Source organism: Brienomyrus brachyistius, chromosome 11 (genome assembly GCF_023856365.1).
Source record: "Brienomyrus brachyistius isolate T26 chromosome 11, BBRACH_0.4, whole genome shotgun sequence".
NCBI classification, from domain to species: Eukaryota; Metazoa; Chordata; class Actinopteri; order Osteoglossiformes; family Mormyridae; genus Brienomyrus; species Brienomyrus brachyistius.
Window position 1 is genome coordinate 11,823,558 of NC_064543.1, and position 13,431 is coordinate 11,836,988.

General features: G+C 41.3%; 1 protein-coding gene across 2 annotated transcripts; it reads left to right on the plus strand.

Moving 5' to 3' along the window:
• The first annotated feature begins 4,992 nt into the window (after positions 1-4,992).
• On the plus strand, positions 4,993-12,794 carry LOC125751952 (akt interacting protein). 2 transcript variants are annotated; one of them, XM_049031411.1, is made up of 10 exons: positions 4,993-5,209; positions 6,382-6,569; positions 8,614-8,822; positions 9,209-9,273; positions 9,357-9,457; positions 10,104-10,192; positions 10,705-10,803; positions 11,393-11,500; positions 11,678-11,738; positions 11,955-12,794. In XM_049031411.1, the coding sequence occupies exons 2-10, from the start codon at positions 6,528-6,530 to the stop codon at positions 12,060-12,062; spliced, it is 882 nt and encodes a 293-aa protein (XP_048887368.1). In that variant the 5' UTR covers positions 4,993-5,209; positions 6,382-6,527; the 3' UTR covers positions 12,063-12,794. The 2 variants fall into 2 exon arrangements, with proteins under 2 accessions (XP_048887368.1, XP_048887369.1); XM_049031412.1 differs by lacking the exon at positions 4,993-5,209 and adding an exon at positions 5,275-5,658.
• The last annotated feature ends 637 nt before the right edge of the window (positions 12,795-13,431 follow it).

Sequence of the window (13,431 nt, forward strand, 5' to 3'; positions counted from 1 at the left end):
TCAATTTTCACAAGAAATATAAAAAGTTCACGGAGTCTGAATTACACATCATGCCCACCTCTTCGGACATAAATACTTCATTGCTTTGGTTCAGCTCTGCACTTGTCGGGTTTTATTTACTGAGAAGCTTGAAATGAAAACAGCCCTGTGACCTCCTTGAAGGAGTTGAGGCGGCCAAAGTTGCCTTTTTAATACCGAATCTGTCTCCATAAAGGAGGTAGGCTGTACCGGGGCTGTCTGGCTACGGATGACAACATAGGCTCGGCTTTTTGGATCATTCATCTCGCCGAGCAATATTCATAAATTTAATTTTCCAATCCATTCTACTTTTATTAGTTTGGGTGTTATTAAATGAGATTGCTTCATCTTAATATATTCCCAGGGCTGTGGGAGCGGGACTGTGCACTGTTATTCAAATCCAATAACATGCCCTGTATTTTGTGAATGGCACTAATAAATGCCAGTCTGTGATACATTCACAGGTGTCCCTCGCACATCTATCACCGTGGGCGCTGGGTATCCTTGTGTCCTCTAGAAGTACAAAGGGGAACGACTGCAGTCGCCTGAACCGTAGATCGATACTGAAGTTCACTTACACGACTGACGTGCTTGGCTGTACTTTCTCACAGTGAAGCCCTGAACCTGGAATCCCCACATGACCCCGTTTTCACCACACTGCAGAGTAATGAACTCATTGCAGAGTACCAGTACTCAATAAGTCTATCCTTGAGTGCCTCATAGAAAAAAATACTACGTAACTCATAATGGCCAGTAAAACAACAATGGTATTTTTGTGTTTTCCGGAGTATACGGCGTACACAGAGATCTTCCCCTCCAAAATACAGTTATCCAAACATCTGTAGTCCAGCCTCTGAGTACCTGAGCTGCATTCATGCTCTTGACCCTAAGCCAGGACTCTTCAAATCTGGCCCTCGATTCAAAATCCAGGCCATGTTTTCAGTTCTCCCAAGTAGTTAGATAATTGCTGATTCTGATTGGCCAGTGGATTCTCACTCAGCTGACAGGTAAAGGAAGGCTGAAAAATCAGCAGTGCTCGGACCCTGAGGAGCATGGTTTGTGCCCTGGGGCCCTAAGCTATCTTGGTAGGACCATGGGTAAATGTCCGCTTTCCACTTTTCCTACGATAACAGCAACAAAGAGTCTAAGGTAGAGCAGAGTAGGATACAAGTCTGCTGTCTTGCATTAAAAATTTACTATATATGAGAATAAAGACTACATCGTAAAAATAATTAGGATAATTAGTTGGTCTTATGGGAGTGGGTAATTACGATTTATAGCAAGTAAATACTACATGTTCTTATCAAAAGGACACCTATAAGCCAATCTAATATCATTAACAAGTAAACTGTGGAGTATTATTACCTGACCTTTCACATCACGGACACTCAATCAGCGGTAGATGAAGTGAATGCCAGGACATGGCAGTGTGTTTCAACCGCTAATTTAGCTAACCGTTCAAGTTTTGAAGCATTAGCAAGCTGTTTCAGTAGGCACTGGAGCATTAGCCTTTGCTAAATGCTAGAAGAGAGCCAAAGCGCTAGCATTGCCAAGTGGTTTCGGTACAGCTGAAACATTAGCTTCTCTAACACAGGTAACCCATCGGCATTCCGCTTTGCTGCCTCCTTTACGTACATACCCATGCTAGTCCTCATGGAAAGATTGAAGCTTAAGAAGCTTACCTATTTTGGGGAAACGACCTTTAGTTTTAATATAAATATTTTCTATCACCATTATTATATAGTGAAATCTATGCAGGTGATCAAAGGGGTGTTTTTTTTCATCCTTATGAAATGCCACAGGGTGAAGGCTTGTGATTGAGCCCCCTGTCACTTACCCCCCCCCCCCCCCCCCCCTTCTGCCACTATGCCTCTCGCCTTTGTATTTACCTGCCCGACAATGGAAATGAAACCGCGTCAGAATTCCTTCCTTCTATTTACTGGCTGGGCTTCGCCAAGGCAACTTTATGTGTGGCAACATTATCAAGAGCTTCGTGCAGACTCCCTTCATCATCTTCACATCTGCGCTCACGCAACACTTGTCACTGTCAATCACGCCGCAGTAACACACAGCTGATTCTCTCATTTGGTTTAATAAAATCTCTGGGCTTATTTGCACTGCAGTCATTATCCTGCATAATTGCTGCACTGAGGTGTAAAGCAGTCTCTGACCTGAGGGACAAAGGAAAGCTATTCGTATATGAAGATTTTTTTAACCTATTCCCCACTCAAGTCATTCATATACCTAAAATGAATGTTGCATTTGAATCCAGCGCAGGTTCCCCAAATGCAGCCTAATGTTGTTATTAGATATTATAAAGACGCGGAGTCATTTGTTCATGCGTTTCTGTGTCTTTGCTGTCAAGGCAAATTTCATTGGGAGTTGCCACATACTATTTGTAACTGTCATTTTAAACCCAGTTTCTAGGCCTGAACCGGGAGGGGAGGGGGTCCAAGGATCTCAGAAGAGCTGGACTGATCTGATTTACAGCCGCGGCAATTGTTCAAATTGAAGGAAGTGTGACTGTGCCGCTCTGGTGCCCTGGCCGGCTGACAAAAAGGAGAGTCCCTGTGGGCTAATCATAACCGATAACATTTACACAGCCATGTTTCACTGGGTAGTCTTCAAAAAACATACTTAGTGAGTTGATCTCTCGCCATTTCTGCATCACTCCTTGCACGGACTGAAAAATGTACATTTTATTTTCTTTTGCCATTACATCAGACATGTAACCACATAGTAAAATAATGGGGTTGAACCCCTCCCAAAAAAAAAAGTAAAAATTTGCTACGAATCAGACACATAGCCAGGTAGCAAACGTATGAGTCTGAACCTCTGTGAAAATAGTTAGAAACATTTAAAAACATTTCAGTAGCACATGGTATCTGGCTGCAAACTAGCTAGTGCTCATCTGTTTTGCAGGAAAAGTGGTGAAATATTAAAACTAGTGTACGTAACTGTGGAATACAGGAATGCAGATGGAGATATTCCTTCAGATTTTTTCTCTCTCGATATTTTGCTCCCCATATCCAAACGTCACCCAGGTGATCGCCTATGTCGTCGCTGGACGCCTTCTGCCTACAGGCCAGCATTACACATAGTGTACAAGAGAGCTTGGCTGGCCTCAGATGACAGGTAAACAGTCCACATGGCTTTTGGGAGATGCAGTACTACTTCAGTTCTCTGCATCCAACACAATTCAATTCTCACCCAATACAACCCCCCCCCCCCACACACACACACACACACCCCACGCTGAATCCACCTGTCCCACTCAGACTAAAGGACAAATACATGAAGTATGGCTCTATTTTAAGTTCAGTAAAAATAACATAATGCTGCATACTGCACTACGCCATACCTTTCAACCGCAGCCATTACAGGGTCATAGGGGCTTACTATACTTAATCTAATGAATATATTATACTGTAATAACAGAATTGTGGCTTAAAAAGCAGCATTGCGTCTCACACTTCCTGGGCATATGTGTGGAGTTTACAGTACAGACTCCAACAGATCTCTCTAGGTTTTCTTCCCTTAATGTGACACGCAGTCCAGGTGAATTGGGTGTTTTACCCTTAGTTGTGCCCTGTGATGGGCTGGCATTCCATGCCCTGAGCTTCCTGGGCTCCATCTTCCAGACACACACATTATGGGAAATTTAGGGATGCCAGTTACCCTGTCTGTATGCCTTCAGACTGTTGGAGGAGAATGGAGGACCCTCATGAAATGCACTCTATTCCTAAAGAACAGACTCCACACTCACTGAGTTCAGATGAGATTCAAACTCAACTTGTGGAAGTGGGGGGTCATGGTGTTACCGACCGAGCCACCACCCTGAATCTTTTAGAGCGATAATTTTGTCAATACGGACTGGCATCACCTAAGAATGTTTGTAAAAGCTCATCACCTGTTACCTATACATCATGAATTACTTAGGAAAGTCATCTGAATGCATTTTGAAGTTTATTTCTGATTTCCTTACATGAAAAAAAAAACTCATGGTCTTTTAGTATCCAAGGCCATTGCACAAAATCTGAGAGCAAATTGTCCTTGTCAAGACCATGGAGGCACGAAAACAGAATTAAATTCTAAGCAATAATGAGTCAATAATTGGCTTTTACATTTTAAGCTGGACAATGCCATTTTCCGCAATTAATTTCAGCAGTGAAGCATTAAATTAGATTTATTCAGAATTATTACTGAACTTAATTGTCAGTAAATTAACCATTAATCATAACTCAATAATTATTTTCATATTCATAGCTTAAAAAAAAATAAAGTTAAGAAAATTGAGCAATAGACCCACTTGTACAGCTGTACTTTTTTCAGTTTATTCAGTGCATATATATATATATATATATATATATATATATATATATATATATAGTAGTGAGTCAGCAATTCGAAAATAAATGAAACAACAAGGATTAAAGCTATATTAATGCGCTTCATTCTCTTTCGGTAGAAATAACTTATTCAGCTTTTGGAGTGTTTGATCAACTTTGACATTTTTCTTTCTTTCCTAATAATTTCTACTTATTACGTAACATTAAATGTAACACGAATCCTTATAGATAGGTTAATTTTATATGAGATATTTGAAATTAAGAAGTGCAATTAACAATTTCATCAATAAAAATCCTCTTAAAATATAAGTTGCTTCGATTTACCCATCATTTAAAATATATAATTTGAGGATTAAACATTTTGAATGGTACACCTGCTTTTATTCGTGACGCGATCCCTCCCAGCTTTCTAAATGTGTCGTTTACGGTCCATGTAAACAATCCGTAGTCTTTCTTTCTTGATTGACGTAACGCTCACCAATAACACGATCCGCCAGTCCACAGGAGAATATTGGCCTATCAACATTAACCTGTGTGGGTTTTATAATGATTGACAGTGGTATTAAGCAATAAAAATTCTCACGTCGAGTACAAAATGCATTTTAGCCAATCAGAGCTGAGATCATTCCGAGCATTGTATCCAATTTCAGCTGGGTTGGTTTCGTGAGAAAAGGTGGGGAGTTAGCCAATGTTTGTGTCAAAAATGTTGGGCAGTTCATAGGGATCGGTTCGCGCATTGACAACCAAAAGTACAGTACTCTTAAAGTCGTCTGATAGTAACACGCTTTTTGCTTTTTATTTCGAAAGTAGTATGCAATAGTGTTACTAGAAGATCGTAAGAGGTGAGTATACTACATGAGCTGTTTAATATCTTCCTGTGACGATTGTTTTCAGTGATGTGGAATTAGTTAACTTTAATTTCGTGACACAGTCAAACATTTGTGAACTATTTTGTCGCCTTTACGTGCGCTGGGCGGAGGGGATACTAGTGCAAGGTTCACTTGCATAAATATCCCGTGTTGAAGCTAAAGTGTTTGTGTCGGCGACTTTTTTATTGAGAGGCCCCTCAGCGAATCACATCGACGAGTTCGTAATCATGGCTAAATTTTGGCCAATGAAAATGAAAAAAACAAGCTGCACCGCCTTCTATGAAGTGCGGTTGAGGCGAAGTCAGGTATTTTGTCTGGCAGATTTACTTTGAGGTCTAGCCAAGGAAGTCTGTGAGACTCTTATGACAGATAGATTATCCAACGCCGGTGACGCATATTGCGGCTAGTTCTGGGTTTCTCACGTAAGTTTATTTGGATAATATTGTTTCGACAATGGGCTCGTCGCTAAAATACCGTTTTCTTGTATGCTGGAATGGTTTGCTATCAAGTAGAGTAGGCAGCGAGTCAGCTGGCCGGCTAACCAGGTTATCTGAAGGATGTGAGAATAAAGCCATTATCCTCTTCGGTGATTTATTATTTGAGGTCGCTGATTAGCTGCAAAACATCTGTGATGCCTTCTGCATTTTGCTTTTTTATACTTTACATATTTTTCCCTGAGACGCGTATGCTATATACAGTAGTTGACATTTGTGGGTTAGACGTTTTTTTTTTTTTGTCGTGCTGTGAATGAATACAGCGCATGGATCTCCCTCGCAAATAGGTCAGCTGTTTAAGCACCTTTCAAGAATAACAAAGGCATAGTTCGTTTTTCATTTGCTTATTTACATGTTCTAATGTTCTTAATGCTTATACGGTTGAGGTGTTTTTCAGAAATGAGAAAGAGATTGCCCTTGTATTTAGATGACTGAACACCATGTAAAAGCTGACGACCTGTGTCGGGCCATTCAAGGGCTATCTGATCCTTTTGGCATTTACCTAGCCTTGGCCTTATGATTGGCCATTGGGCTGCATTCCTGCTGTGAACCCTCCTGTACAGTGAAATCATTGACTTGTTTTCTAAACCGCTGTCAGATCAGCTCAGTGACAACTGTCACGCCCCTTACAGTATCCCATTGTGATTACAGGCAGAAACTCATCTGTCGTCCCCTCTGACCCACCCAACCCCCGGCCCCCCACCTAAGCTGTGACTGCGGATGTCAGAGGCTGTGGGTCTCTCGAACTGGGGCTGGCAGTGAGGCTGAGTTCAGGCCCCGTTTGCGATCTCTGAGTAATGAACACGTTCTGGAGCATGTCTGCAAACGCGGGTCGCAAGGTACGTTCATGCGAAATCTGCTCAGGCAACCTAGATTTCAGACGCTCTGGTTTTCCATTAAGGGTATCAAAATGCAAGTCTTCTGGGAAATCCAGGAAAATGGGTGTTATGAAGAACATAGTGTTGTGACCTAAAAGCCCAGGGTGTGGTTTCCAGCAGTTTAAATGGTCTAATATTTACCTCTTACTTACACGGGATCTGGATCTGTGTGGTTCTCTTGTCAACCTGTTAACATGGTAGTGAATGTTTTTTTTTTTTTTTTTTTTTAATGCATCAGTCATAGAACTGATTTAGATAATTACTCGCTAGTTAGTCTGAGCTGAAAAATAGCTGGACCCTACAGTCTCAGTATCGGTACAAGAAGCATAACCGTAGACTGAAATCAGTCCAAACCTGTCACAGAGTGGTAAATGGCAAATAGTGGGAAGGGGGCATTTATTTTCTTAGATGATGGTTTGTAAAACGTCCACAGCACCTGATAATCATGATTGATGAATATGAGAATAGACACATCAGGCTGTATGAGAGCAAGCAGTTTGCACTCTTGAAGCCCACAGTTTGTAGTACAGTGGGAGGTTTTTGCTCAGAAATAATTTCCTGGCAAGCTGAAGAGTAGTTGAAAGTACATAATCATTTGACTTAAAAGGAATCATTTACTTAATGGAAGTAAAATACGTTTTGTTGAGTTTGAGGTGTGTTGACATGCAGGATACAGGATATTATTTACAAACTGAAGTTTAACATCTACCTAGATTTTTTTATGGTGACGGGTATGGCAGCTTTGCTGCGTATGGTTAATAAATCTATTTAATTTTTAAGTTCAAGTTGCAATGCAGCTATTAATGTAACTGTCTGGCCTGCATGCTCTGGTTTGTCAGAATGCCGGTAGACCGGTATGGCCCTATTGGTCTAGCCTAAGGACAAAGGTGTGCCTTGTCATAAGCTGTATGTCACCTATTGCATGACTGTCTAGTATTAATGTTTCTGTAAAGACCAAAGGAAACTGTTTGGGATTGCCATGCATTTCAAACATGGACCTGTTTGAAGGATTGTCTGAGGAAGAGCTTTTTGACTTTTCTTAGGCATTTGAATATCTATTCTGTTGATTGGAGCAGACTTGTCTATGATAGTTATTTCTGCATTAGTAACACTACAAAATCTGATGGACTGTAATTTTGTAATGCATGCGATGAAATGGTTATCTGTAGCTGGCAAAATGTTAATGCGGTTTAAGATTTACTTTACTTCATTAGAAAAGGCATTTTACATGCATAATCTATGAGCCATATGTGTTTAAATACATGTTTTTCATTATTCTTAAAAACATTGAAATGGCCTCCCATAGCTGATTCATACAGGGAAATTATTCTTTCCTGTGGAAAAAAATAAATTCCACCCATGCATCAGCATCCTGAGGTCTGAAATACGTTTCTGGGGGAAACTGTAGTAAATCCTGCGTCGTTTTCTGTTAATTAGGTCACAGGGAGCCGTACTGTTTAGAGTAAGGATATGGGCTGTGCCATAGTTTTCATTTCCTGTGCTGAAAGGAATGGGTGGAGCCAGACTGGAATGTTGGTGGGGTGTTGGAAGGACTGCCCCACCCAGATAGAAGGGGGTAATGTTTCAGGGATTATACTTCTGGAAATGCATCTCTTACTGATTGCTTTTGTCAACCCCCTGTCTAAAATTTTTTTTGTCGGTTTCCAAGTAGGTGTTAGCTAGTCGCAGGCAATTATGATGTAGAGTTCACAAGCATGCCCTTGCCCCTATAATATATGGTAGTCCTGACCTTGAGCTGTAAACCTTGTGCGTGTTTTGCCATTTTTTGGGGACTTGTGCTGGGAATCTCATAAGTGTCAGAGCTGTATTTTACAAGTATTCATTTTGCATATGACTTTGTTCAAATGTATTTTAAGAATGCATAAGCTGATAAGAATGCTTCTGTTTTGCAATCACACACTTGCTGCTCAGTCCATGTTCACGGTCTGCTATCATTACATTGAGAATCCAAAGCATGAGCTATTGTCTTATATCCCGATGACAGAGATCTGACAGTGAGGACAAGACGGGACCCGGGGAGCAGCGTGTCAGCCCTCCGCGGGCATCGTTTGGCAAGAAGCAGCTGCCTTCCATCCCCAAAAATGTGGTGCCAGTCACCAAGCCTGCCTCGCCTTCCCCCTGTGCCCAGTCCACCAATGGCACACACGCATCCTACGGGCCCTTCTACCTGGAGTACTCTCTGCTTGCAGAGTTGTAAGTGTGCCTGCCTTTTCTACCCTTTATACTCTGACCCGTGAGGTGTATGTGTTTTTTTTTTTTTTTTTTATAATTTACATCCCAGGTATGTTGCTAGAAGTATGATTGTACAGATGCAAAACTTTTAGATTTTGATGGACTGCAAAACGGAAAGCAATCAATTGTCTAGTGACCAAAATGATGAAAGGCAAAGTAAATTGTATTTACAGTATGGTGTTGCTCTGCATAATGAGTCGTCGTCTTTTTTTTTTTTTTGAGGGCATCTAGTCTCCTCCTAGGTTCCCTTAGCTTCTGATCTGAGTCAGTATAAATCATGAGAGCACATGCCTGGGCCCAGTTGGATGTGTAGTTGGATGTGCAATTGACTGCTGTTGTCCCTCCAGTACCCTGGTGATCAAGCAGAAGCTCCCTGGGATATATGTGCAGCCATCATACAGATCAGCATTAAGTAAGACCAGACTCTTCCCCCCCATGAATAAGTTCATGTGACTGAGTGGAATCAGAACTTTATGATGTTACTTCTAATTTCAGTGTGGTTCGGGGTCATCTTTATAAGACATGGCTTGTACCAAGATGGGGTCTTCAAGTTCACCGTTTACATCCCCGATAATTATCCCGACGGGGACTGTCCTGTAAGTGCTGTAACTTCTTTTAAGTTGTCAGTTCTTGAATGTTGTTGCGTTTCATGCCAATCAGGTTATCTTCCATTTTGTCACCTTAAGGGCTGCTTATTGACTTTAAGCGGAACTATTGTGTAGACTAGAACTTTCTGTGGCAAACAGTGATATGCAGATAGGACAAGGAATCGGAGTCTAAAGCCTCAGGCAACACGCATAGTCTGACACCCTCGTGGTATTTCAAACTCTTAACGGAAGAGATGGGTGCGCCTGTCATGAGGATGATGCGTTTTTGGGAAAGTGGGATGCTTCTGTTACATTTCCTGAGAGTAGTAAAGAATTTCTTGTATAACATGTAACTGAAAATGACACAGATTAAATTTCATGGAATAGGACTTGGTGTGCTGTAGAACCTGGCTGTACAGCTTTCAGCCCAGAATGAGCCTTTGGGTTTTGTATCTTGAATAAAGCTTTTTGCCAAGATGGAATTCCTGTCACAAACCAGATTCCCATTTGATGATAATGGACAAATGGCAAAGGTTGACACGCTGGGCTGCCAATAGGGTTGTATGCTACCAGTATGAATTCTTGTTGGTCTTCACAATGCTTGGCTAGAGTGCTGGTCTCACTCATATCCTTTCCCGACTTGCTTGCATTTCAGAAGGTGGTCTTTGACATCCCCGTCTTCCATCCTTTAGTGGACCCTGTTTCGGGAGAGCTTGATGTGAAGAGAGCTTTTACCAAGTGGAGGTCAGTACTCTCCTGGTCCTGGTCAAGATCTATGGGCTCATGGTGCACATGCATAAGCATAGGTTGTGGTGTTAATATTATACTGATAGATATGGTGAAGCCTTTATAGCCGAATGTTATTTCAAAAATCCTCAGACACCACCATGTTAACTCTTTCTCTATACCACAAGTTACACATACAAGGTGAAAGCAGCATGCTTCCATTTTTCTGAGAAAAGTCAAAGCCTCAGTTCTCACAGTGGGTGAGATTACTTTGCAATAGGAATCATTGACTGGTTTTAGCCGGTTGGTCTATTTTGAAGCCAATATAATTTTCGCTAATCATTGGTGTATGGGTGTTTCTGGCCTATGTTCTGGCTTTATTTGAAACTGGACTACACTGGATCTGTTACTTTGGCTGACCTGTCAGCTTGTGTGTGTTACACACAAAACCAGAATAAACCATTGTTGCTTTTGAAGATGTCATGCTAACGTCCATGTCATACCTGCTTTCTGTCCCTCTGAACCCACAGACGGAACCACAATCATATCTGGCAGGTGCTAATGTATGCACGCACCATCTTCTACAAAATCAGCACCCAGGAGCCCCTCAACCCAGAAGCTGCTGTGCTGTAAGTCTCTCGGTGTGGCCTTTCATTGTGCATGGACTGTTTAGGTGAAGGTCATGGTGACCAGTTTAAGCAGATCAACTGCTTGTGCCTGTGAAGTCTGTAACGCAGTGTTTCCCGGTCCTTGGGGGACCCAAGGACAGTATATGTTTTTGCTCCCTCCCAGCTCCCTGTAGGAGGGAGCAAAAATGTGGACTGTCTGGGAGGGAGTTCAGAGGGAATAAAAATCTGGACTGGCTTTGGGTCCCCTAGGACTGGATTGGGGAAACATGGCTCCAACCTGAACATGAGGCTTACACTACACTGATTGTGAATCACTTATGTTAGGCAAGGCGTCTCATACCCCTCTATTACATTAAGGTGGTCAGTAATTTGGCAGGTTTCTTTTAAATATAGGTCTGTCATGCTTCCTCTTGACAGCAGCTGTGACTTTCCTCCTAATGCATGCTTCTGTCTTGGAAAGCTGAATAGTAGTTGGTGTCGTGGTTGGCTTTGGGGCTATTTATTCTGTGCTGTGTGACCACAGGTCGCACATGTTTCCTGCAGACCACCCTTGCGTGCAGCACACATTTTACATTTTGCATCCTCACAGGTATGAAAAGGATGTCCAGCTCTTCAAGAGCAAGGTGGTCGACAGTGTGAAACTGTGCAATAGTCACCTCTTCGATCAGCCAAAAATAGATGACCCCTATGCAATAAGGTTAGATAAATAGAAGATGTTGCTTCCTGTGACTAAGTAAATGCAAGAATGTATTTTTAAATATATTAGTGTCACCGGTTGCTTAATGTTTATGCAAACTGCTACAAATGTTCGAGGCATCATATAGTCATTTACTTGGAAAATCAACATTGAGTTGCATGTCTGGATATTTTCTAGTTTCTCACCATGGAATCCAGTTGTACATGAAGAAGCAAAGGAGAAGATGTTCACTCATAAAGTGAGTCCTTCAGAGTACCTTAGGGTCATGAATGCACATTCTTTATGGCACTTAACTGTGAAAAATAACATCCAGTATGAGGGAGTGAAAATGCTAAGTTGCTTTGTAGGAAAGTGGTGCCCAAAAGTGCTTGGTTATTTTTCATCATCTCATCTGACTGAATGCCAGAGGAGAAGTGAGGTTCCCATTGGGGGGGTCTTTCTTTTATTTTCACAGAGACGGCCTGAGGATCATCACAAGGGACTGCAGGTGTCTGGATTGTCGTGGGTAAAACCAGGATCCACACAACCCTTCAGTAAAGAGGACAGCAGCCTCCAGACATGAACCTGCAGCTCACCATGCTGAACACTAGAGGGAGTCGCCAGCACAATGGCTATACCCCACTTGCTAGAGCAACTTCTCTTTTGTGTAAATGAATTTGATTGGTTTATAGTTTGTCAGTTAGTATTGATACAATTCTAAGTTACTGCTCAGAATAGGTTACAAGTAGGCTTTTGATATCCATGCTATAAATTGACAATAAATGAAATGTAATGAGTCTGCAAAGCTTAGGGCTGTGAATGACTAGAGGTTCCCCCCCGATCCATCTGAATGGTTTACAATGTCTTTACAAACGAATGCTTAATACTATATTCTGATGGGTCTGTCTCATCAGTTGTATATGGCGTAGCCATATGTGTCATGTCTTAAATAGTTCTAATATATATTGACAGAGCAAGGTAAATATGGTTTTAAAAAGGTAATTTAATCATAATTCATGCCTACTTCTGTAATGTAATTTGAAGTGTTTGGTTTAACCTTTAGGCTTATTGATGTGTAAATATTGGAGGGATTTGTGAAATTTCTGAAAATTGTCTTTTGGCTCATTATTTATGTACAGCTGGAAAGTTAGTTTTATGTTTGATTTACCATTTGGCTTTGGCCTTTGTTTTCAAATGAACTTGTTTTTTTTTCTCCCAAAGGACATGACTTCAGACCTTTGTTTGAGATACTGTATAGGCAATGCATTTTTAAAAGGCAAATTTTCATTGGAATAAATTCAATAAAACCACTCAACTCGAGTATCTGTTTTGACAATGGTAAAACTCTATGAATGATCTTATCAGTGTAACTTAAATACGATTGCCAATGGAGTGTTAAATTGATTCTCAACAGACTGATGCTCAACATAACTCCTTACCTCTACTGAAGAGAATAGGCTACATTCATCCATCATATCATTGTCACCTGGAGCCTTTTGCAGGTAGCATAGGACACCCGACAGAGGTGCATCCTGAAGAGGTTCCCAGTCCATCGTATATAACACTCACACATACAGTGCACTACAGGCAATTTAGACACGCCAATTAGACTTACTGCAAGTCTTTGGAATGTGAGAGGAGACAAGAGTAGCAGGATGAAACTTGTCAGATGGTGGTTAAGACTGTAGCCTCACGTTTCCAGGGCTGTGGGATCAATTCCTGATACTCAATAACTTCCAGGTTCACTGTGACTGCATTAAATAAGCACTCCGAAAACAGCTGGACATTTAAGTCTCACAGAAACATTCCATTCCTGGTGTCCATAGTTTGTCTACAAAGGCAGCACCTGTCCCATTACCTTGTGATAACTGAGAAAACATTTTAAAAACTCGGGTGCAAGTAAACATTGATTGTTGTTTTTAGAGATTAGAATCATACACTTTTTTTCCCCA

What these genes read in the sequence shown, in the direction of transcription:
- LOC125751952 (XM_049031411.1), top strand. Translation starts at nt 6,528, where the DNA reads ATGAACACGTTCTGGAGCATGTCTGCAAACGCGGGTCGCAAG. An exon ending in TACTCTCTGCTTGCAGAGTT is followed by an intron (nt 8,823 to 9,208) that starts GTAAGTGTGCCT and finishes TTGTCCCTCCAG; the next exon opens with TACCCTGGTGATCAAGCAGA. An exon ending in AGAGCTTTTACCAAGTGGAG is followed by an intron (nt 10,193 to 10,704) that starts GTCAGTACTCTC and finishes CTGAACCCACAG; the next exon opens with ACGGAACCACAATCATATCT.